The sequence below is a fragment of the Loxodonta africana genome, chromosome 24 (assembly GCF_030014295.1).
Source record: "Loxodonta africana isolate mLoxAfr1 chromosome 24, mLoxAfr1.hap2, whole genome shotgun sequence".
NCBI classification, from domain to species: Eukaryota; Metazoa; Chordata; class Mammalia; order Proboscidea; family Elephantidae; genus Loxodonta; species Loxodonta africana.
This window is the reverse complement of record NC_087365.1, coordinates 37270555-37296768: the sequence shown is the minus strand read 5'-3', so window position 1 is coordinate 37296768 and position 26214 is coordinate 37270555. Positions and strand designations below refer to the sequence as shown.

The 26214-nt window shown below is 41.5% G+C and overlaps 1 protein-coding gene across 5 annotated transcripts in view; it reads right to left on the bottom strand.

The window, feature by feature from the left end:
* RPRD1B (regulation of nuclear pre-mRNA domain containing 1B) overlaps positions 1–26214 on the bottom strand; it is a 68733-nt gene that overhangs the window by 15710 nt on the left and 26809 nt on the right. For 2 of the 5 annotated variants that reach the window (XM_010591673.3, XM_023550241.2), the window contains 3 exons: positions 25056–25165; positions 22952–23078; positions 14796–14971 (listed from right to left, as the gene is read on the bottom strand). In XM_010591673.3, the coding sequence (XP_010589975.1) occupies positions 14796–14971; positions 22952–23078; positions 25056–25165 (413 nt within the window). Of the gene's footprint in view, positions 1–2165; positions 8043–14795; positions 14972–22951; positions 23079–25055; positions 25169–26214 lie in introns of those variants that run through there. The other 3 variants (XM_023550240.2, XM_003411711.4, XM_064276074.1) reach the window with 2 other exon arrangements.

Genomic DNA, 26214 nt, shown 5'->3' with positions numbered 1-26214 from the left:
CCCAGGAGGTCCCAGGCAGGGCGGACTGCATAAGAAAACCCGAGACAAAAGAAGGCCAGCATGGACAAAGTGCAATGGGACACGGTGAGTGTGAAGGCTGATGAGGTCAGCAGAGGCAAAGTCATGGGAGGCAGAGGGGACATGGAAGGTTCGAACCGCTGCATGCAAGATTTGGGCCTATACCCTAAGATCAGTAAGAAGCCACTTAAATATTTAAGCAGAAGAACGACATGCTCAGAGTTGCATTTTGGAAATATCATAGGTGCTGCCATGTGAAGAGCGGATGTAAGGTGTAAGAGCACGTGCAGATGCGTCAGTGATGAGGTTAGTGCAGGTGTCCCAGTGAGAGACAATGGCAATTTGAACTAAGGCGGTAGATGGGTGGCAGAGCCTGAGAGAAGGGGGCACGGATTCAAGAAAAATTGAGGAGACCAAAGCACAATGGTTTGGTAACGACTTAGATGTGGACGATGGGGAAATGGGAGGTCAACCTGGCAGAGGTGCAGCAGAGAAACTGAGCAGAATTCGGGACAAGAGGAGGCCAATCTAACAGATGTGGAAAATGGGAAAAATACTGGGTGAGGGTTAGTCTCTAGTCTGAACAAATGGCAATACCATTTTCCAAGACACAGAAAAGAGGGAAAGCAAAGGTCAGAAGGAAGAAGATGTTTCATTTTGGCCACTTTAAGTCTGAAGATTCTGTGGAAATAAGTATATGGATCTGAAATACAAGGAAGGGTTGGGGCTAAGGGCCTAGATTTAAGCTACCAGCACACAGGTGTAGCTGAAGCCAGTTTAAGTCACTCAGGGAAAAGGTCCAGAATGAGAAAGAGGCTAAAATAATAGCAACATTTACAGGATGAGGATGGAGAAAAGCTTACAGAAGGTCAAGAAAGTAGAACCAGAACCAGCAAGGGGTGGTACATAGGAACCAACAAAGGAAAACATATATTACGGGGTAATAAACAACGTTAAATGCTACACAGAAGGCCAGAAAGAGAGACCCAAGAGCTGGAAAGCCTTAAGGTACCATCTGGCTTTTGAGACTAGACCCCTTTGGGGACTAGGAGGGCTGCCACTTGAGTGGAGTGGCAGAGAAGCATGCCAAACTACAATCAGTCACCAGAAGGGGACAACAAGGGAAAACAGGATATGCCAGTAGCTAAAGGGACAGTGGGAACCCTGGTGGCGCAGTGGTTAAGTGCTATGGCTGCTAACCAAAACATCAGCAGTTTGAATCCACCAGGCACTCCTTGGAAATTCTATGGGGCAGTTCTACTCTGCCCTATAGGGTTGCTATGAGTCAGAATCGACTAGAGGGCAGCGGGTTTGGTTTTTTTGGTTTAAAGGGACAGTGGTGGTTGTGTTGGTGGAGTGCTCATATGCATATGATTTTTTTTTTTAATATTGGGGAGTCAAAACATGCTACATGTGGAGAAGAACACCTTCAGCCAGTCTACCAGAAATTTCTTCTGCAGACAGGAAAGTTAATTGGCCCTAACGGCCCTGCGTGACAAGGAAAGGTTAGACGGTGTTGGAACCTGTTGTCCCAGGTAATGTAGAAATTGTTATTTTATAAACAAAAAGCCAAAACAAAACTAAAAGGCTGGAAGGACCACTCGCCCCAAAGGAAAATGCCAGAAAGAGCCTGGAATGATGATCACCAATGAACCACCACTGAGGTAAACTGTGTTTTTGGGAATAACTCCTAGTAAGTCTATGCTCCACAGAATAGAAATACTATGGTCAAAACAGAAGGACACTGAAAAGCATCTCAGACATCATACCAGACATCGGGGAAAAAAGCGGAATGTATCCATTCATAATTACTCTCCAAACCCCAAGAACACCCAGAAGGCTGCTGATAAATTTTTAAATTGAAATTTGCAATAGTTCCTCTGCTTGAAATTCTCAAAGTGGCTAACGACTGAATGAAGCAAGAGAGTTAAGCATACTTCTTCCTAAAGATGTCTAAAGATAAAGGACCTCAATAAGGAGGAGAACAAACAGGAGGTTTACAAAACCATTAGGACAGCTGACTGATCCCAACACCGCTTTACATAAAGCACATCATACCTTTGGGGGCTCATGGACTTAGAGGGCAAGGGTTTCATTTTGACCCTCCTATATTGGGTCACTATGAGTTGGAATCGACTTGATGACACTGGGTTTGGTTTGGTTTTTTTTTTTTTAATTGTAACTACTGAATGTCTACAATCAACCATGAAGATTTTTGTGCTAATCACAGAAAAAGACTCTTTCTTAGTTCAAGTCCTACATTTTATAAAAAGAAAGACAAAGTCAGGGATGTAACTTCCAAAATTACAATGCATGCCACTACCTAATTTTACCTTCTCCAAAATTCTAACGTGAAACGGGAGTAGAAGGCCCACCTTCACACTAGAATGAACATTCATAAAGACTGAAATAGATCTTTGCTCAAAATAACACGCACCCACTAGATCAAATAGATACGTGGTCATTAAAGTTCAAATTTCTGTAATCTGAACCCTGCTTTCAAAGTTACATTCACTCAAGTCAATGTTAAAATAAGTAGCTGCTCTTTTCCCACAGCTGTTTCAAATGTATACAAGATAATTTAGACCCCAGAAGAGAGCCCCACATGTCGAGTTGCGAGTTGCGCTATTCGATATTTACTCCTCATAAAACAAACACGAATCCTTAACCTGTGAGAGTTTTTCTAGAGTACTTAACATGCTTTGAAGAAAAGCAAGAATTCCTAAGTCAGGAATACATACTGGTGGCAGAGACCTGGAAATGTATGTGCCCTCCGGTGTACTTAAAGACAAATGGACAGCTCAACACACACACAATCCACTTCTAGAAACCTAGAGGAAGGAAGTAATACAAATACCGAAAGTCCAAAGTAAAAAAAGAGAAACATAAATACCCAATTAAAAAAAAGTCCAAAATAGAGCGAGGAACATAAATGCCCAATAAAAATAATCACTGAATATCCAACCACACGTATTTAAGCAGTCATTTAAAATGTTTGTAAAGTTTTCATTAATAAGGGAAAATGATCACGTTAAGTTAAAAACAAAACAAAAACCATGGCAGAAAACTGTCTACACATTATGATCAACTATTTTAATTTTAAAATAGGGAGAAAAATAAAAGTGGTTATACTCCTATACCAACATTGAAAGCAGTTATTCTCCGAGTAATGAGATTATGATTATTTCCTTTATGCTTACTTGACTAAGCTTCTTGATGGATTACTTTTATAACCAGGAGGGGGTGGAGAAGGGTGGGGCAGAAGAACAGAGTATCACTTGAATAAGAACAGATATTCTGGCAGGCACGCGGTGACAGGAAGCCCAGGTGCTGTTTTGACTTACCATGTACATGGACTTTATGAATATGAAAAATTAGCGCTACACACATCAGCTGAAACTCAGCGGAGCTGCTCCAGCCAGCAAGAGGAACCACCAGAAGTTGGGCTTTAAATATGAAAACACTGCTACGGCTAAAATTATCCGGCACTTAGTTTTTAAAAAAAAAAGTATGGAGTTCTTGCCGGGACAGCTTTGAAACTGTGTCATTTTCGCCAAGTGTCAAACGTTGGCAAATCATGCCCATAGGTCACCAAGTATGTGAAGTACATTAAAATGTGGCGTTTTTTCCCTGGAGCGAAAACAGATGAAGAAGCATATAAAGGTTTCACATTGTAACATATACAGAATATACATCCCCAAACAAAAGTTCCTGCTGCAAATCTGGCCTGAGCTATAAGATGCATTTAGAAACGGGGGAAAAAAGGGTACATTTAGTCCTGCAGCCTCACAGGGTTGGCAGAGACTGCAACGGGTGGAAGGAATCCAAGGACCCAACATACAGCCTCTACACTCCGAAACACTCACAGAACTACACATCATCTCGAGGAAAGTCCCCATGAATTGGCGGAGGAGCCTAGGGGGGAAAAAGGCTCTCATATCAAAACAGGGATGAAAAAGCAGTGTCTGCTGTGTGGGATAGGATTTGAATACAAGCCCCCCATGACCACTTGACAGATGTAAGCAGATTCACCCACTTCAACAAGTGTTCTGACAGCCTGTGGTGCTGATAACTCTGCTAGTTTAGGGAGGAAAGAGTCATCTGTTAAGGAAAGGCAGTGAGTATAGAGAGCTGGGTGGGTAGGTGGGGCCAGGCCAGGAAGAGCCACAAGTGGCAGCTCTAGTAAGGCCTTTCAGGGGAACACAGTGGATGGATCACCAGCCAGGCACCAGGAGATCCGGGCTCTAGTCCTCACTGACTCCTCTGTGACCCTGAATTACTCATGTTAAGCCTGGCCTTTGTTTCTCATCTAAAATGAGGATCAGCTCACCTGTTACCACCCGCCCTTACCCTGATAGACAAGAAGACACTGACTTTGATCATCATGGAGAAGAGGGAGAATTCACCACAAAGTTGACAAAAGGAGCTCTCTGTCGCCACCTACTGCCTGTCCCATTATTGAAACATAAGTTTCTAACCATCTACACCCTGCAAGGAGGTGGGGGATGCTGCCAGATACAACAGATGGACATGAGTTTGGTTTAGTACCCCTCAGCTGCAGCCAAAGAATTTCTCAAGTTGTTATAACCAAGGTGCAAACAGAAATCTAGAGTCGCAAAGCAATGCTGGATTCTGGCCCACTTCCCCTTTGCCAGCTGTGTTGTCTGAGATAAAGGCTCTACTCTTGAGTGCTCATTACAGCCAAGGGGGAGACCCCAAGCTGAGGAGGAACAGCAATTTCAGAGAGAAGGATGCTCCGAGCCCTGGTGGCACAGTGGGTTCTCTCAAACTTGAAAGGCTTTCTCTGAAGTCACTCTGGAATGCTTTCATGCAAGCATTTTAATCCCCCTAAAAAAGGTATCATTTGTGGTATCTTGGAGATTACTCAAGTAACTCAACTTTGGCTGCACTTCTGTGTAGGATGTCTCCCTGCTATTGACCTCATGCAATCAGATTAAAAAAGAAAGAAAGAAATATAACCCAGTGGGAAGTTACCAGACATCTGCCTTAGGTTCTATTCCTGGTATGTGGCTAACTTCCTTGTCTGGGTCTGAGTTTCTTTAGCAATTTAGAAGTCAGATAACAGGATCTCTAAGGTTCTGCCCAGCTCAATAATCCTGTTAACAACTTTACTTGGACATCCAGGCCTCTACATGTCACTTTGCATTGGAGAGTGAAGCTGGATGTCACTACTGTGCCCTGGTGCCTCTGCTGCATGCACACACATCGTTAAAGCACAAACCCTCGAGAGGTGGAGGTTAATGCTGCCTACTGAAAGGCAACACTACTGCCCTCAATCTGTGGTGCCTGTTACTACGGCATCTAAACAGGGCATCTGGAATGTCAAATGTACAGTAAGTAGCATTCTAGGGTGAGGGTGCTTTTAAAAAATCTGCGGCAGAAATTAAAGACCCAAATAAACAGGACATTCCATGTTTATGAATTGAAAAACTTAATATTAAGATGGCAGTATTACCCAAAATGATCTACTGGTTCAATGCAAACCCATTAAAATTTCAAGAGTATTTTTGCAGAAATAGAAAAGTCGATCCTCAAATTCATATGGAATTACAAGGGGCCCAGAATAGCCAAAACAATCTTGAAAAACAAGAACAAAGTTGAAGAATTCACTTTCCGAATTTCAAAACATAATACAAAATTACAGTGATCAAAACAGTGTAATACCAGCATAGGAATAAACATATAGATCAATGGAATGGAATTGAGAGTCCAAAAATAAACACATGTATCTATGGTCAACGATTTTCGACAAGGATGCAGAACATCCAATGAGGAAAGAATAGTCTCTTCAACAAATGGTGCTGGAACAACTAGACAAAAATGAAAAACAAACCGTTGCTGTTGAGTTCACTCCAACTCAGCAACCCTATAGACATCCACATGTAAAAGAATGAAGGTGGATCCCTTCCTCACACCATACTTAAAAATTAACCCCAAGTGGATCAATGACCGAAATTCAAGAGCTAAAACCATAAAACTCTTGGAAGAAAACTAAGGGTAAATCTTTATGAACTTGGATTTGGCAGGGGATTCTTAGATATGACACCAAAAGCATGAGCAATAACAACAAAAAAGGTAAATTAGACTTTACAAAAAATTATAAACTTTTGTGCTTCAAAGAACATTACCAAGAAAGTAAAAACACACTCTACAGATTGGGAGAAAATATTTGCAAATCATAAATTCAGTAATGGTCTATCATCCAATACAGGATTATACAGGACCAGGAAGAAAGGCCTGGCAATCTACTTCCAAAATGAAAACCCTACTGATCACAACAGTCTGATCTGCTACTGATCAAGGGAATGACGCTGAACCGGGCAGTGTTTCATTCCACTGTATGTGCGGTTACCATGAGTTGGGGGTTGACTTGACGGCAGCTAACAAATATAACTACCCAATATATAGAACTTCCACAATGAGGTACCACTTAACACCCACTGTTGTTGTTGTTAGGCGTCATCGAGTTGGTTCCAACTCAGAGCGACCCTACGTACAACAGAATGAAACACTGCCTGGTCCTGCGCCATCCTCGCAATCATTGTTATGCTTAAGCCCACTGCTGTAGACACTGTGTCAATCCATCTCATCGAGGGTCTTCCACTTTTTGCTGACCCTTTACTTTACCAAACATGATGTCCTTCTCCAGGGACTGACCCCTCCTGACAAACTGTCCAAAGTATGTGAGATGCACTAGGATGGCTATTAAAAAAAAAAAGAAAAACAGAAAAATAACGAGCTTTGGTGAGGATGTGAAGAAATTGAATCCTCGTACATTCTGGTGGGAAGTTAACAGTACAGCCACCGTGGAAAACGATTTGGTGGTTCCTCAAAAAGTTAAACATAGAATTACCACAAAACAACCTAATAATTCCACTCCTAGGTATATACCTATAAGAACTGAAAACAGGTACTCAAATGCTTGCACACAAATGTTCATAGCGCCACTACTCACAACTAAGGGTGAAATCAACCCAAATGTCCACCAATGAATGAAAAAACAAAACGTGGTCTTATCCACACAATGGAAGATTATTCAGCAGTAAAAAGCACTGAAGTACTGATACATGCCACAACATGGATGAACCTTGAAAACACTATCCTAAGTTAGAGAAGCCAGACACAAAAGGTCACATATTATATGATCCCATGTATATGAAATATCTTGAATAGGCAAATCCACAGAGACAGAAAGCAGACTGCTGGTTGCCAGGAGCTGGGGGGAGATGGTAATGGGGAGTGATTGTTTAATGGGTATTAGGTTTCCTTTTGGAGTGATGAAACTAGTTTGGAGCTTGGTCCAAGTGGTGGTTACGCAACACTGTGGATGTGCTAAACACCACTGAATTGTACACTTTAAAAAGGTTAATGTTATGTGAATTTCACCTCAATTAAAAAAAAAAAAAATCTGCAGCTAGGAACACACTTCTCCAAAGCTATTCCTTGTGTGGCAGACAATCTCTGTGCTCACCTGTCACATGTGTACCACACACAGGACTGTCTCAGCTCTAGGCCACTAACAGTCCTGAACTGACCTGAACGAGAATAACTGATATGTTAAGGTGATAAAACTGCAGGTACCTGATCCTTTATTTTTTTCAATGTTTTCACGAATAGGTTTGTCTCTCACACACACTCTTCCACATGCCCTGATCACTCTGACAGAACATATCCACATTATTCTTTATCCAAACTGTCAAGACAGGAAGTCGGTCCAACCCACTCAGGCTATGTCTTGTAAGCATCTACCAGTCACTTGAGGTAAGTCACCTCTGTCAACCAGAAACCACCCTTCCCTTCAACTAAGAACTGATGTCTAGAGGTTTTTCTGGCATCTTTGGCCTTTACCTTTTAAAACCAACTTTCTTCTATATCTTCCACATTCCTTAACCTCACCTGTGGGCTACTTCTGCTTCCTTCTGTACGCCTTCTTCCCCGTTTCTAGGTTTTCTCGTGTTCATGAGAAATAGATTTCCAGCAGCTCTCCTTCTAGCTTGTTCGAGCTTAAGGGAAAGGCAGTAGGCCCATGTCAACCATGACACCCAGAAGCAGAAGCAGATAGTAAAAAAAAAACATCTTCTCAAAACGAATCACAATTCTACTTTAAGGAAAAAAGAAAAGTAGCACAAAGGAGAAAATCCACAGAAGTTTCTATCAAATATCCCGTCACCTTTCTGCACTAACATATTCTTTACAACCAAAATTACATCAAATTTATTAAGCCACTTTTAATGGAACCTAAAAAAGCCTTTCTTCTGTAGAAAAAGGTTACATCCAAGTGATGAATTTCACTCACAGAGCAAACATTACTGAGGAATGAATAGGTCCCTGGCGCTGTAGGAGCACTGAGACCATACAGTTTAGCTGACTTTGGGAGACCTGCCTAAGGCATCATGGTGTTCTGAAACCGCCCGTGCATTTGATAATTCTCTTTTAATTTTAATAAATATCTGATCAAATTGATATTATGAGCATTTTAGTTTTTTTCTTAGTCTATTTCAATTTAGACACAACGATTTCAGATACCCCCCTTACTTGTAACACTTCTCACGTTCTATTTTAACTCCTTGTTGGCTGATGTTCCTCCCCCACCACAGTGTGAGCCCTCTGAGGGGAGAGAGCACACCTGCTCATCTCTCTCTGTGTGCCTTCTGGCTGGCACAGGTTTTGCTGATTTCTCCACTTGTGGTCTCTAGCACCTCCCTCCCACACCCTCTTTCTTTATGTCTTTCTTCACACCCTGTCTGTCTGCTCCAGGGTGGCTGTTCCCCATTTATAAACAAATTTTTCTTCTTCAACGGCTATGTCCTTTTACCACAGCCTTTTACCAAAGCCTTTACTGCCTGCCAGGAAGTGTGTAGGCTTTCCTTAATCTACACTATGTACGATTATTTGGTTTGGTTTTATGTTCACCTATGCTTATTATGCTGTTTATGCCAGAACAGGATTTCCTTCAGGGCAGAAACTTAAGTCTCTTTCCGTCATCCCTCCCTAATGCCCTCTCCTTACAGCGTAAAGTCTAAATCATCTTGGGTCTGAATCCTCACACTGCCCTTCCCAAAGTTCAGGAGCCACTAAAAAATCTAATATGCAATTCTCATGTGAAAGAAAATAAAGGTTTTTTTTTTATGCTACAAAAAGGAAGATATAAGCTTAAAAAAAAAAACAAAAAACTAAGCATTAACAAATTAAAATACTACTAGAACTTCGGGAAGGAAAGCTTACCAATCAAACAAATACACTTCCAAAGAGTTAAAGAATTCTATGTTTTTACACATTGAAGACAATGCGAAAAGATTTTTTAAAAAGACGTAATCATTCTAATGTGGCAGTTTTAAAACACGGACTGGCTGTGTTAAAAAAAACCTAACGTTCATTACAAAAAAAGAAAATTACGGACCTATATCCCTCATGAACACAGATGCAAAAATCCTCAACAAAATTCTAGCCAATAGAATTCAACAACATATCAAAAAAATAATTCACCACGATCAAGTGGGATTTATACCAGGTATGCAAGCCTGGTTTAATATCAGAAAAAAAATTAATGTAATCCATCACATAAATAAAACAAAAGACAAAAACCACATGATCTTATCAATTGATGCAGAAAAGGCATTTGACAAAGTCCAACACGCATTTATGATAAAAACTCTCACCAAAATAGGAATTGAAGGAAAATTCCTCAACATAATAAAGGGCATTTTTTTTTTTATGCACAGCCAACAGCCAATATCACCCTAAATGGAGAGAACCTGAAAGCATTTCCCTTGAGAACGGGAACCAGACAAGGATGCCCTTTATCACCGCTCTTATTCAACATCGTGCTAGAAGTCCTAGCCAGGGCAGTTAGGCTAGACAAAGAAATAAAAGGCATCTGGATTGGCAAGGAGGAAGTAAAATTATCCCTATTTGCAGATGACATGATCTTATACACAGAAAACCCTAAGGAATCCTCCAGAAAACTACTGAAACTAATAGAAGAGTTTGGCAGAGTCTCAGGTTATAAAATAAACATACAAAAATCACTTGGATTCCTCTACATTAACAAAAAGAACATCGAAGAGGAGATAACCAAATCAATACCATTCACAGTAGCCCCCAAGAAGATAAAATACTTAGGAATAAATCTTACCAAGGATGTAAAAGACCTATACAAAGAAAACTACAAAGCTCTACTACAAGAAATTCAAAAGGACATACTTAAGTGGAAAAACATACCTTCCTCATGGATAGGAAGACTTAACATAGTAAAAATGTCTATTCTACCAAAAGCCATCTATACATATAACTCACTTCCGATCCAAATTCCAATGTCATTTTTTAAGGTGATAGAGAAACAAATCACCAACTTCATATGGAAGGGAAAGAAGCCTCGGATAAGCAAAGCATTACTGAAAAAGAAGAAGAAAGTGGGAGGCCTCACTCTACCTGATTTCAGAACCTATTATACAGCAACAGTAGTCAAAACAGCCTGGTATTGGTACAACAACAGGCACATAGACCAGTGGAACAGAATTGAGAACCCAGATATAAATCCATCCATGTATGAGCAGCTGATATTTGACAAAGGACCAGTGTCAGTTAATTGGGGAAAAGATAGTCTTTTTAACAAATGGTGCTGGCATAACTGGATATCCATTTGCAAAAAAATGAAACAGGACCCATACCTCACACCATGCACAAAAACTAACTCCAAGTGGATCAAAGACCTAAACATAAAGACTAAAACGATAAAGATTATGGAAGAAAAAATAGGGACAACTCTAGGAGCCCTAATACAAGGCATAAACAGAATACAAAACATTACCAAAAATGACGAAGAGAAACCCGGTAACTGGGAGCTCCTAAAAATCAAACACCTATGCTCATCTAAAGACTTCACCAAAAGAGTAAAAAGACCACCAACAGATTGGGAAAGAATTTTCAGCTACGACATCTCCGACCAGCACCTGATCTCTAAAATCTACAAGATTCTGTCAAAACTCAACCACAAAAAGACAAACAACCCAATCAAGAAGTTGGCAAAGGATATGAACACACACTTCACTAAAGAAGATATTCAGGCAGCTAACAAATACATGAGAAAATGCTCTCGATCATTAGCCATTAGAGAAATGCAAATTAAAACTACGATGAGATTCCATCTCACTCCAACAAGGCTGGCATTAATCCAAAAAACACAAAACAATAAATGTTGGAGAGGCTGTGGAGAGATTGGAACTCTTATACACTGCTGGTGGGAATGTAAAATGGTACAACCACTTTGGAAATCTATCTGGCGTTATCTTAAACAGTTAGAAATAGAACTACCATACAACCCAGAAATCCCACTCCTCGGAATATACCCTAGAGAAACAAGAGCCTTCACACAAACAGATATATGCACACCCATGTTTATTGCAGCTCTGTTTACAACAGCAAAAAGCTGGAAGCAACCAAGGTGTCCATCAACGGATGAATGGGTAAATAAATTGTGGTATATTCACACACTGGAATACTACGCATCGATAAAGAACAGTGAAGAATCTGTGAAACGTTTCATAACATGGAGGAACCTGGAAGGCATTATGCTGAGCGAAATTAGTCAGAGGCAAAAGGACAAATATTGTATAAGACCACTATTATAAGATCTTGAGAAATAGTAAAAACTGAGAAGAACACATACTTTTGTAGTTACTGGCGGGGGGAGGGAGGGAGGGAGGGAGAGGGTTTTTTATTGATTAATTAGTAGATAAGAACTGCTTTAGGTGAAGGGGAGGACAATACTCAATACATGGAAGGTCAGCTCAATTGGACTGGACCAAAAGCGGTTTCCGAGATAAAATGAATGCTTCAAAGGTCAGCGGAGCAAGGGCAGGGGTTAGGGGACCATGGTTTAAGGGGACTTCTAGGTCAATTGGCAAAATAATTCTATTATGAAAACATTCTGCATCCCACTTTGAAATGTGGCATCTGGGGTCTTAAATGCTAACAAGCGGCCATCTAAGATGCATCAATTGGTCTCAACTCACCTGGAGCAAAGGAGAATGAAGAACACCAAGGTCACACGACAACTAAGAGCCCAAGAGACAGAAAGAGCCACATGAACCAGAGACTTACATCATCCTGAGACCAGAAGAACTAGTTGGTGCCCGACTACAATCGATGACTGCCCTGACAGGGAGCACAACAGAGAACCCCTGAGGGAGCAGGAGAACAGTGGGATGCAGACCCCAAGTTCTCATAAAAAGACCATATTTAATGGTCTGACTGAGACTAGAGGAATCCCGGCGGCCATGGTCCCCAGACCTTCTGTTGGCACAGGACAGGAACCATCCCCGAAGACAACTCATCAGACATGAAAGGGACTGGACAGTGGGTGGGAGAGAGATGCTGATGAAGAGTGAGCTGGAGCGGGGATGGGAGCATAGAGAGAGTGGGAAGCTGGCAAAATTGTCATGAAAGGAGAGACTGGAAGGGCTGACTCATTAGGGGGAGAGCAAGTGGGAGTACGGAGTAAGATGTATGTAAACTTATATGTGACAGACTGACTTGATTTGTAAACATTCACTTGAAGCTCAATAAAAGTTAATAAAAAAAAAAAACCTAATGTTACAAACGTAGGTATACTTTATGTACTGACGCCATCAATAACAGACTTCTAGAGGATTTGGGACAAAATATATAATCCAAAACAACACTTACTTTTTGTCAGCCCAATCTTTGACCTTCTAAGCAGAAAGGGAAAAAGTCTCTATGGGAGAATGGGTATGTCTCTGCAGAAATGGAGAAAACAAGACTATGGGCGGCCTTGGAGTTCACAGCGTTAATGCATCTTCCAGGTGGCATACTCTCAGAAGTTTCACCATTGCCACATAATGGAATAAGACCAGAATAGTGTGGGATGCTGAGAGAAAAACCTTAGATTCTGGAAGGAAATGGTTTACATTTTTAGCAAGCCTGGATAAAGCTACCTTTCAACATTTTCTCTGGTATCTAGTTGTGTGTTTTAAAATGCAGGAAATTTAGCTCCATTTTTACAATGAATAAATTTGTTTAAGTGGCTGAGACACATGAATTGGGATGGAGAACCTTCGATTCAGAATCTATACTTTCCAGTGGTGGAACGTTCCTGGTCTGCTTCGTAAGCAAGGAAATTCCAATGCCCGGATGAGTTTAGGAATAGGGGCTGGAAAGCTACAGAACAGGCCCAAATCTGATTCCTTTCTCTGTCTTATTGACCTTCTGTGGCACCCAACGGACAACTGGTTCCACAAAAACCAGATGATTCCTCAAGAAACCTACAGAGAGAAGTGTAAATATGGGGAGGGGAAAGAGCAAAGAGTTAACCAACACTACCAACCCAATCTCCTTCTTAAAGACTCTGTCCTCTATGGTAGCTTGCCACATTCCACCCAGCAACAGCTGCTCATGATAATCAATGTCTGACAGATCAGAGAAAGCTCTTAATGTGTCACGAAGGGGCAGTTCAGCAGATGGCATGGTGACTTACAACCAGAATCATTAATCACACTCTCTTATTAGTCCCGGGGCACAGTGCTGAAAATGTTTCCTCAGTGAAAGATGAGCATTTCAGATAAATGACCGTCTGGTGCTGGCTATGAAACTCCCTTTAGGATTTCTGGTCAGTGCTGATTTCTAAATCCATGGCATACTATTTTTATAGCCACTTCCCATCTTCCACATTCAAGCTTGCTAGCAATATGAAGTTGCCACTACCACTACCGGTCATGGCTCTCATAATCATTGCAGGTAAGGATAAAAAGGGCCCATCACTCATTTCCCTGCTCAAGTCAGATGATTGTGTGAAAGGCAAACACAATCTCAGCCACAAGGGCTAGAAGCTCAATTTTCCCTTCCTCTGTGCCAGAGAACAGGTGTTTGCTCAGAGCAGGTGGGGGGAACCATTCCCCCCTTACCTACTCCAAGTGGGATTTAAGAGGTTTTCCTTGTAATGCAATGTGATTCATTCCCCAACTCACAACTGTCCTGCGTTCACAAAACCACTGCTACCAAATCTTTTCCACACCTTTTAAAAGGAGAATAGACACTCCTGAAAAGGAAGTCTAGCAGCTTGGGGAAGCAAGGTTTCCCGAAGGCCCCCACTTCTGGCTGTAATCTCAAGGGATGAAACACCGAGGTTAAACCACCACGTATATTAATTAAGAAGCCAAACAAGCACAAAGTGAGGAACTACCTTGGAATCCCCTCCCAAGGACGCTCAGACTAATGTCTTCACTCAGGGTAGAAGGGAGTTCCTTCTCAACAGTTTGAGAACTGGGCTCCATAAGCATTACTGTGAAATTTTACAACTGACTACGGACAGAGCTTGGAGGCTGCCTTCTTATTGGCCTTAGTACCTTAATATGACCCAAAGAAATTTTTAAGCACATCCCAAACACTACCAAATAAACATTCTTCGGTTTCACTCACTTCCTCTGTTCTTTTTATACCTCAATCTATAATTTTTTTTTAGATGTAAGTTCAAACTAAAGCAATATTTAGATCTTAAATGCTATGATTAAGACTTCATTGTTTGTTTCCTGCAATCCGATTTGTTCTTTCCTGGACACATAAAAATGTAACTTCAATTTTCAAGTAGGCTCAAATAATTATCAAATCTGATAGATGTTCCCATTTCATGAATTTTTAACAGACAAAAATGCGTCAATGAAGGCATTATAAAAACCTCCTAACGTGGGCTACAGGGAGGAAAACTAGGGAAATCTGGGTCTGCCTCGCAAAATACTCACTTCTAGTTTTTTCTCCTTTTCTGACAAAACATCTTTCTGGTTCTGGGTATACTCCACCAACATCCGAGCCAGCTGGCGCCGATCTTCTAGTTCTGCCGCCAGGCGCCCGTTATATTCTGCTAGTAACAGACATGCTTCATCCACTGTTTTTGAAAGCCGTTCAGCTGCCTCTTTGTCTAAGTACAAATGGATCAAAAAAACAGAGACAATATACAAATCACAGAGGCACAATTGCAAACGCTTCTGGGGGAAGGTTAACAGTTTTTCTCCCAACGTACAGAGTCCAAGGGTAAGCCAGAACCTTTGAACAAACAATGGATTGGCTGGCTGAGAAATCCATAGGCATTCACTCCTGTCAACAAGACAGGCCATTTCTGAATTACCTGAAGTGAGAAAATTGTACAGGGAGGGAAATCTGGCAAAGGATTTCTAAATGCCTTTTTCCTTTAAAAGTTCCACAAATAAAACAAACAGAAAGGGATATTTAAAGTCACACTTGAAATGATTGTTCCTTGCCTCTGAGATTTCAAAAGTGCTTTCATTTATATCATTTTGTTAAGTGTTTTTTGCACATTCCTCTTAAGTAAAAAAAGGAAGCACTCATCTCTTAGGTGTGAAAACTTGAACAAAGAAAACATATACGGGTTCGATATTGTGGTTAGCTGAGGAGGTGGGACTCAAAACCAGGTCTCTAATATAAACATATAGGACTCCCCCCTTAAACCATAAGCTTTGAGCCTGCAAAAACACAGGGTCTGATAAACAGGCTTTCAAATTCCTTTGAACATGACCCAAAAAATACGCTTCTGACACATACATAAGAATAAAAAAACGAAAGTTTCATAAAACAATACCTATCTTTACCATGTGCAAAACATTCTAACTTCTACTCCATTTTTAAAAAACGTTGGTCATTACCTCCCAGACTGGCTTCATGACCGATTAACTAGTTGCTACTATTGGCTTGGGGAAAAAAACAACCGTGCTGCAGTATCTTAGTACGAGAAAGGATATTCTTAGAAGTAGTGAACAAAGGCTCAACACATTAGGAAGTGAGAGGAAGAAACAAAATGAAAAAGTAGGAGGATTTGTATTTGTAGTTACAAAGAATTAGGTGGTGGTGAGATCAGAACTTCAGTAAAGATCAAAAGAGTAAGGTGGTGCTTTGAAACAAAGAACACCAGAGACTCCAGTGTTCCATGGGACAACCTAAAGGGGAGTTACACAGTGATGCAGATATGCTGGTCCCTATGAATACAGGTCATCAGAGGTGAGAGACCTCGGCACTCTCATGGGTGACTGGGATTTAAGAATTCCCAACACAGTATCTGTTTGGCAAACAGTCTGTCTGGCTTTTAGATGCCTTCTTAATGTGAATATTGGGAGATGAACTGCTGAGGGACTCCCAACAGGCTGATGCCAAAGAGGAGGCATTTCTACTCTCCTCGGGGACAAGAACAAAAGAATGCTCTTAATGAAAGGAAGGAGTGAGCAAAACAGAATAAATCCCAGCCCAATGTCCCCAGTCTGGTGCTACGACATATACGGAAAAAACAACACAGAGGAAAGGGACAATCTGTCATGGGGAGGTAGAGAACAGCAAAACTCATCCTTCTAGATTGGCGGTACGGTCTGAGCACACCGCTGGGGTGATTAGGTTGGTTTTAGTTTTGTCGCTGCTTGACTATATGACCTCTTTTTTTTTTTTTTAATTATCAAATAAGATGTTTGAGTGCCCACAGCAAAAAGGGCAAGGAAAACACCAAGATTTTAAAAAATCAGCTCTTACCTCTAATAACTGTACAGTGGGAGACAATTCATTTACACAAATAATTACAATCCAGAAAAAAAATCTGTAATAGCTTATGAGTTATAGAAATCATGCAGTCAAAATGTAGAAGTATGATGCACACCTCAGGGAACCTACCTGCGGCTGTCATCTCACGCCCTGCCCTCCCGGTTACAGGAGGTGAGTGGCTACGTGCCTCCTTCGGCCAGCCTCCACTTGTGTACAGGCACCCCATTCCCTCTTGCTTACTCAAAAATCACTTTCTGCAATTGTCTCCTTTCTTTCCCCAGGCATCCCAATTTCTTTCTCTCCCTCTTGGAGTGCTACCATCAGCATACAAATATGCTATTCTGTTTTCCACTGACCACACATTACTGTTCAGCTACTGCCCATTTCTTTGCTCCCATTTGTAGCAAAACTCCTCAAGAGCTGTCTACATTCCCTGTATCTACTTCCTCTCCTCCTACTGTCCCTTAAGCTCACTCCAGTCAGGCTTTTATACCTACCAGTCCTCTGCTCAAAACCTTCCAATTAACTTAACAAAAATATTTCATCTCCTCTGACATGTCAGAAAATGTTCTAGGCCCTTAGGCACAGCAGGCAAAGTAGGGAGAGAGACCACACTATACCTTACTTATTTATCAGCTGAAGATGAGAACTATAGAGTAAAATAAGGCAGACGAGAAGGAATGGAAAATGGGAATAAGAAGGCGGGAAACTGCAATTCAAATAAGGTAGTCAGGGTAGGCCTCACTGAGGTGATATGTAAACGAAGACATACCTGGGGATGATCATTCCAAACAGAGGGAACAGCAAGTGCAAAGGCTGGAAGAGAGGAGAGTGCCGGCAAGGAAGCCCGTATGTATGGAGCAATGAGCAAGGGGAAAAGTAGTACAAGTCTATGAAGTAACAGGGGTCAGATTATGTAGGACTAGGACCCTTATTCTAGGTGACAGGGAGAGCCTATGTTTCAGACTAGGACTACGGAATCCATGAGCAGAGGAAGACATGACCCAACTTCTGTTTTAAGAGACTTATTCTGGTTACACGAGAGCCAAAATATGACCTTGAGTATATCCCACCTGAATTTAGAGACCATCTGAAGAACAGATTTGATGCACTGAACACTAGTGACCGCAGGCCAGACGACTTGCAGAATGACATCAAGGACATCATCCATAAAGAAAGCAAGAGGTCACTGAAAAGACAGGAAAGAAAGAAAAGACCAAGGTGGATGTCAGAGGAGGCTCTGAAACTTGCCCTTGAGCATCGAGCAGCTAAAGCAAAAGGAAGAATTGATGAAGTAAAAGAACTGAACAGAAGATTTCAAAAGACCTCTCAAGAAGACAAAGTAAAGTATTATAATGACATGTGCAAAGAGCTGGACATGGAAAACCAAAAGCGAAGAATGTGCTCAGCGTTTCTCAAGCTGAAAGAACTGAAGAAAAAATTCAAGCCTCGAGTTGCAGTAGTGAAGGATTCCATGGGGAAAATATTAAATGACATAGGAAGCATCAAAAGAAGATGGAAGGAATACAGAGAGTCATTATACCAAAAAGAATTAGTCGATATTCAACCATCAGGAACCGATGGTACTGAAGGAAGATGTCCAAGCTGCTCTGAAGGCACTGGCGAAAAACAAGCCTTCAGGAATTGATGGAGTATCAATTGAGATGTTTCAACAAACAGATGCAGCGCTGGAGGTGCTCACTTGTCTGTGCCAAGAAATATGGAAGACAGCTTCCTGGCCAACTGACTGGAAGAGATCCATATTTATGCCTATTCCCAAGAAAACTGATCCAACCAAATGTGGAAATTATAGAACAATATCATTAATATCACACGCAAGCAAAATTTTCCCGAAGATCATTCAAAAACAGCTGCAACAGTATATCGACAGGGAAATGCCAGAAATTCAGGCTGGTTTCAGAAGAGGACATGAAACCAGGGATATCACTGCTGATGTCAGATGGATTCTGGCTGAAAGCAGAGAATACCAGAAGGATGTTTACCTGTGTTTCATTGACTAGGCACAGGTATTCGACTGCACAGATCATAACAAACGATGGATAACACTGCGAAGAATGGGAATTCCAGAACACTTAATTGTGCTCATGAGGAACCTTTACATGGATCAAGAGGCAGTTGTTTGGACAGAACAAAGGGATACTGATGGGTTTAAAGTCAGGAAAGGTGTGCGCCAGGGTCGTATTCTTTCACCATACCTATTTAATCTGTGTGCTGAACAAATAATACGAGAAGCTAGACTATATGAAGAAGAACGGGGCATCAGGATTGGAGGAAGACTCATTAACAACCTGCGTTACGCAGATGACACAACTTTGCTTGCTGAAAGTGAAGAGGACCTGAAGCACTTACTAATGAAGATCAAAGACCACAGCCTTCGGTATGGATTACACCTCAACATAAAGAAAACAAAAATCCTCACAACTGGACCAATGAACAACATCATGATAAACGGAGAAAATACGGAAGTTGTCAAGGATTTCATTTTACTTGGATCCACAATCAACAGCCATGGAAGCAGCAGTCAAGAAATCAAAAGACACATTGCATTGGGTAAATCTGCTGCAAAGGACCTCTTCAAAGTGTTGAAGAGCAAAGATGTCACCCTGAAGACTAAGGTGCGCCTGACCCAAGCCATGGTATTTTCAATCGCATCATGTGCATGTGAAAGCTGGACAATGAACAAGGAAGACCGAAGAAGAATTGACACCTTTGAATTGTGGTGATGGCAAAGAATATTGAATGTACCATGGACTGCCAAAAGAACGAACAAATCTGTCTTTAGAAGTGCAGCCAGAACGCTCCTTAGAGGCAAGGATGGCGAGACTGCGTCTCACATACTTTGGACATGTTGTCAGGAGGGATCAGTCCCTGGAGAAGGACATCATGCTTGGCAGAGTACAGGGTCAGTGGAAAAGAGGAAGACCCTCAACAAGGTGGACTGACACAGTGGCTGCAACAAGGAGCTCGAGCATAACAATGATTGTAAGGATGGTGCAGGATGGGGCAGTGTTTCGTTCTGTTGTACACAGGGTCACTATGAGTCGTAACCGACTCAATGGTACCTAACAACACAACAACAACAACATTTTGGTTACTATGTTGAGAACAGAATGATGGGTGGGAGGTGGCGGAACAGAGGGAAGCAAGGAGATCAGGTAAGAAGGTATTTCAACGAGCTAGGTGAAGATGGTGGTGACTTGCCCCTGGTGGAAGCAATGAAGGGGTGATGACAGTATATAAGAATTTTTTGTCCTGATCAAATGGAATGATGAGGGGGCTATTTACTGAGATGGGGAAGACCATGAGAGAAATGGGTTTTAGAGGCAAGTTCAGAAGTCAGGTTCGGGAGAGGTTAAGTATGAAATGCCTATTAAGACATCGAACTAGTGATACTGAATAGGTAGATGGATGTATGGGTCTGAAGTGCAAGGGGGAGGTAAAAGCTAGAGATGTAAATTAGGGAATCATCAGCATATACAAATGGTTATTTAAAGTCATGAGAGTGGGTAAGGCCAATTATCAGTGAAACTGGGGAAGAGGGCTAAGTACTCAACATTAAGGGGTCAAGGAGACATGAGGAAACCAGCAAAGAAGCCTGAAAAGGCATGGCCAGTCAGAGAGGAGGAAACTCAGGCGAATGTGGGGTCCGAACTTTTTACTCTGCTGTAACAAATTACCACAGACTTAGTGGCTGAAAATGACTCAAATTTATTATCTTACATTTCTGGAGGTCAGAAGTCAGAAACCAGTTTCACTGGACTAAAATCAAGGTATTGGCAGGCTTGTGTTCCTTCTGTAAACTGCTGGGGGAAGAATCTGTTACCTTGCCTTTTCCAGCTTCTTGGGACCTCCTGCATTCCTTGGTTCATGGCCCCTTCCCTTTATCTTCAAGCCAGCAGCATAGCAATCTTCAGATCTTTCTCTTTCTCTCTCTACTGACCTCTGCTTCCATAGTCGTACCTCGTTCTATGACCGTGACCCTCCTACCTCCCTCTTGCAAAGGACCCTCTAATTACACTGGACCTGCCTGGGCAATTGAGGTTCATCTCCCCATCTTAAGATCCTTAACTTAATTACATCGGCAGAGTCCCGTTTGCCATGTAAGGCAATGTATTCACAGGTTCCAGGCATTGGGATGTAGACAACTCGGGGGCAAGGAGGGAAGGGATCACTGCTCTGTCTACCACACCAAATAAAGAAAACATGTTCAGGAAGAAGAAATGATCAACTAGGCCAGATGTTACTGAGGTTCAGATAAGGGCAGAGAGCCCACCACTGGGTCTAGCAACACGGAAGTCATCAGCAACTTTAACAAGAGCAGTTTCGATACAGTAGAATCACAAGAGAGCAGGAGGAACGGACACGGAGACAGATGAGCACGGACAATCCATTCAAGGTGTCGTGCTATAACAGATGGAGAAATGGGGCAGTAGCTGGAAGATATGGAGTCAAATAAGTTTTTCCTCTGTGGGGAAAAATACACATTCTATGCTATCGAGAATGATCCAGTAGAAGAAGGAAAAAACTGAAGATGCAGGAGAAGCAAGACTTGTTGGAACAATGTCCTCAGACAGGTGAGAAGAATCAAATCTAACGCACAAGTGAAGGGCTGGTTTAGAAAGCAGGACACCGATCCGCAGGAATAGGAGGAAAAGCCAGCATACGGCCCAGGCATGTGACCTGTTCTTCCTAGTCACATGTAGCTGTGCGGCTACTAAAAAAGAACAGAAAAAGAAGTTGGATTTAACCAGCCTGAGGATTTTTTCCAGGAGCCTGCAATGAAGGAGAAAGTGAACAAAGGAGGTTGAAGGTGTATGTCAGGGAGTGATTATAAATATAAATCATGGACTCTACACTGAGTGAAGAAAAAATGAGCATGTACTGGGGGGAGTGAAGACTAGGAAAAGGTGGAGAGATCAATGGATTTTAGGTACCAGCAGGGTGGAATTGCTGGAGCCGGGGAAGCAGAGGGAGTGAACGGAAAAGCTTCTTATATCAGTTAGAAGGCTTCCATGGTGTTTTTCCAACTAAGCACTCTCCTGCCTAAGGTCTTTACATGGACCATTCCCTCTGCCTGGTTTGCACTTCCTTCCCTCGTATGCCCTCACAGTATATTTCCTCATTTTTGTTGTTAAGAGTTGGGCTGCTAACCAAAAAGGTTGGCAGTTCAAATCTACCAGCAACCTACGGGAAACCCTATGGAGCAGTTCTACTCTATCCAACAGGTTCACAATGAGTCAGAACCAACTTGACAGCAATGGGTTCTGCTCAAATACTATCTCAACAGAAAGTCCTTCCCTGATCACATTAAAATAATATCTTCCCCAATCATTCTCTGCCCCCACACTCCTGCTTTATCTTTCTTCTTGACATTTAACTCCTAACCACTGGGTGGGCCAGGGGTCTGGGTGTGAGGCCAACAGGATCTGCTACACAGTAGGCCTTGAATATTTGTTGAATGAAGCAAATATTTCATGAGTGACCTTGATTTCCTTCAGATGGATATGTAGGAAGTTAGAGAAGTGGCCAAGTCAAGGGACTAGAGGGGAGAAAATGGTAGACCTTGGAAGAGAGAGGAAATAAAGTTCTGGGTTTTTATAATGGGAAGAACAGTCTTACAGCCTAGGTTGGAATTCTGAGACCCATTACTTGTGTGACCTTGGGTAAGACATCTAACCTCCCAAAGCCTTAATTTCCTCCTATGCAATATGGGGATATACAATCAGCAATCTCAAAAAATTATCATGAAGAGTAGAAGTACCTAGCACAACGTATAATCTATAAATATTAGTTCATGGTTCATTCCTCCAATTTTCCACGCATAAAGTGGGAATAATGTGAACTGCCGTTTCTTGTTTAATGGCAGAGGAGGGGGGAATGGGAGGAAGGATGATCACCATTAGAGCAAAATGACAAGACTAACAATACACACCTGGCGTTCTTGGCAGCAAAGGCACCATAATCTATGTGTTTGGCAGCACACACTGTATAAATCACATAGCACTCAATCAAATTTTTTTCTTTTAGTAAGAGGATCATGAGTTAATGCCTCACCCCACACAACTGGCACTACATTTTCAACAGGCCTTATTTAGAGTGCCACAGATTGTGGCCTGCCAGCATTTCTATAATAATTCCTAGAATCACTAGTCAAACTTTGACTATTCCAGCAGCTTCATTGTTCAGCACATGAGTTACATATGCAAATCCCAAGATGACAGAGCACCCAGTACTGCATGGACAGTCTGTGCCTGCAGACATAACCACATCCAAGGATTTGATGCAACAGACATATTTTCCCCTTTCCTTATCTTTCATCCGGAATCTACCTTCTCACCTGTTATTTTTTCCAAAAGAGAAACATCTTGCACTTCCTGGGGCAGAGAAGCGATTTTCTGTCGGACAGTAGCATCCCCTGAAGCGGCATTTTCCAGATCCTGCAAAGCCTTGATTAGTTCCTCCGTCTGTACGAGGAAAACACAAACAACACTATCCATTAAGAGATACAGGGTCTGAAGAAAATTAGCTGGAGTTAAATGAGGTGGAGACAAATTCTAAACCCTGTCTTTCCTGACATTTAAAAAAATTGTTCTTCACCCCAGAGTTTACACTGAAGTCAATGATGCGAATTCTACGAGAATGTATGAATTTAATTTTTCTAAGTCCATGGGAGGACGATAATGAAATTCTGTATAAGTCTTTGGCAGCTAAGGTAAGGAAGGAAACAGAGTCTGGCTCATACTGCTTAGTTTCAAATGGCGCATGAGTTCCAGAACAGAATGGCCTCCAGTGTAAAACAAAGTTACACGTGAGACGTCTACCAACTCTGTTTGCTGATTAAATAAAATATACGCACCTACTTCAATTCTTTCTTGGGTCAGCTTTACAAACAAGGCACTTTGCCAGCCAGTCCCGAAACTAAATGTGTCAAACTCATTAATCATAACCAAAGGGGCAAAAAACTTGAGAAGAGTGAAGAATGCACGTTCTGTGTATGTCAAAGAAGGAATTTATTAAATTGTCAGAAAACAGAATGCTGACAAGTTAAAACCAAAAACCTAACCTGTTGCCGGTGCATTGATTCTGACTCATAGGGACCCTATAGGACAGAGCAGAACTGTCCCATAGGGTTTCCAAGGAGCAGCTCCCGGAATTGAACTGCCAACCTTTTTGGTTAGCAGCTGTAGCTCTTAACCACTGTGCTTCTAGGGCTCCACTGACAAGTCGACCAGTCCATAATGACCTAGGAATAAGTGGCTCAGGAGGTGGTACTCAGGTTATCCTGAAGGTGGGTAATTAAGGCCGTCTGAGTTATAGTTTTTAAATGCAAAGATATATGACCTAACTGCTATTGTTATAGAGCCCTGGTAGAGCAGTGGTTAAGCACTCGTCTTTTATCCTAAAGGTCGGCAGTTTAAACTCACCAGCCACTCTGCAGAGAAAGATGGGGCAGTCTTCTCTCGTAAAAGTCACAGCCTTGGAAACCCTATAGGGCAGTTCTACACTGTCCTATAGGGTTGCTATGAGTCAGAATCGACTTGACAGCAACGGGTTTGGTTTTTTATTTTTTTAACGTAATAAAGTAAAGCTGCTTTGGGCAAAATGAGAGGCAGTGTGACCCAGTGAAAAGAGGATGGGCTCTGAGTAAGAGAGACCTAGGCTTAAAGGAGCTCATTGGACAAGTTACTCAATCTGTCTCCTTGAGCCTCATTTTCTTTGACTGTAAATAAGTAAATAAATAAAATGAGACAACCGCACAGAGCTCATAAGTTAATACAAAAGGCCCAGCAATGAAAACACATGGTTAAAAACTTAGTAAGTGCTAGCTCCCTGTTTTAATATTTGGAGCCTTGGTGGCACAGTGGTTAAGAGTTTGGCTGCCAACCAAAAGACTGGCAGCTCGAATTCACCAGCCGCTCCTCGAAAACCCTATGGGACAGTTCAACTTGGGGACAACAAGTTTGGTTTTTTTTTTTTGGTTTTGTTTTAATATTTAAATAGGTTACAGTGTAGCAAATTTGCTATTGCGACACTGTAGCCATATTGACTGTCCTTAGAAACAAACCAGCTGCTCACTTAAAAAATAACCTTGCTACTGGAGGCAGGCCAAGGGCTTTTGAATGTCTTTGTAACATTATCTACCTTTTCAAAAATTCTATTTTTGAAAAAACATCTTTAATTTCTAGGAGTGGAAAAAAAAAATACAAGTCCAAATACTTAAAAAAAATAATCTGTCCCAGAGTCAAGGCACGCAAAGACCAAGGCAGGCCTGCCATTCTGCAAGCTTCACTGGAGGAGCTTGCACCCAGTTGCCCCACCTGCTGCCCTCTGGTGATCCCATGCCATTGGCTACTGGCGCCACCTTGTGGCCATCATCTTCAATCAGCAGTCACTTCACTAAGGCAGTGTGCTCTACTCTCTGGGGGGTGGTTAAGACATACCAAGAGGGGTCCTGCAGAAGGGTCTTGGGGGGAGTAACTTCCAGGGTAGTCGTCGTCCTCCTCCTCTTGTATCTGCTGAAAAGTTCGCTTCAGAGACTTCTTCTCTTCTGCTACTAGAATAAACAAGTGACAAATTAGAGTCATAAATCCTGCAGATAGTCAAGTGTTATGCAAAATAGGCCATATGTTTAAAAAAAAAACAAAGGGCAGAAGAGGCGTACATTTTCAGAGATGGCTTAACATCAGCCTTTATGCCAGTTATTTAAAGTCAGTGGTAACTCCCCACACTATTGAAAACAGTCAAATAGGCTTGGGTCTGTCATCTCTACCTCTGATTGACTCGCTGGAAAATACTATGAAACAAGCATCTAAAAGTGAAACTTTCCAAAACTAACACATTTAAGTTAAAAATTCGTATCTTAAAAACTAAAAAGTTAATAGAAGTAAAATGGTAGGAAAAAAAAAAAAGACCATCAGACAATACAACGGAGCGAGCCAATGTGTGTAAGGGTTCAGAGACCACACTGAATATACATGTGATACACCACCCAAGGATTTTAGAAAATAAATGGGAGAAACCCATAAATAAAAGTGTGTCAACAATCCTCAACACAAATATCTTTTAAACTATCCCTTTACAAACAAACCTAATTTTACCTTAAAATTAAATATAACCATTACTGAGAAATATGATAGATAATACTGAGAAAAATTATTTAGACTGCCATTTTAAAATTAACCACTTTTGGGGCTGACAGGTAACATTTTTAATCATCTGTACTGCACGCTCGGAATCGACTCAACGGCAGTGGGTTTGGTTTTGGGTTTTGGTACTGTATGCTTCTAAATTATTATGATAAATGTATTAATTCCAAAATCATTCCTTTTCCATCCAATTGGACAATTCAAAATAAATACGAGAACAAGTTCTGGTTTGGAAAGTAAAGGAACTACTGGACACCTAACATGTGCCAGGCATTGCAATAGTTTATTTACACTTAATCCTTCCCACAACTCTAAGATGTATTAATTCCCTTTTACAGGTGAGAAAATAAAGGTCCAGGGAGGTTAAATAACCGGTATAAAGCTATGACTCCAAAACCTGTGCTTTTTCCACTACAACTCTCACCACGCAATTACCCTCACCTGTCAAAGAGGG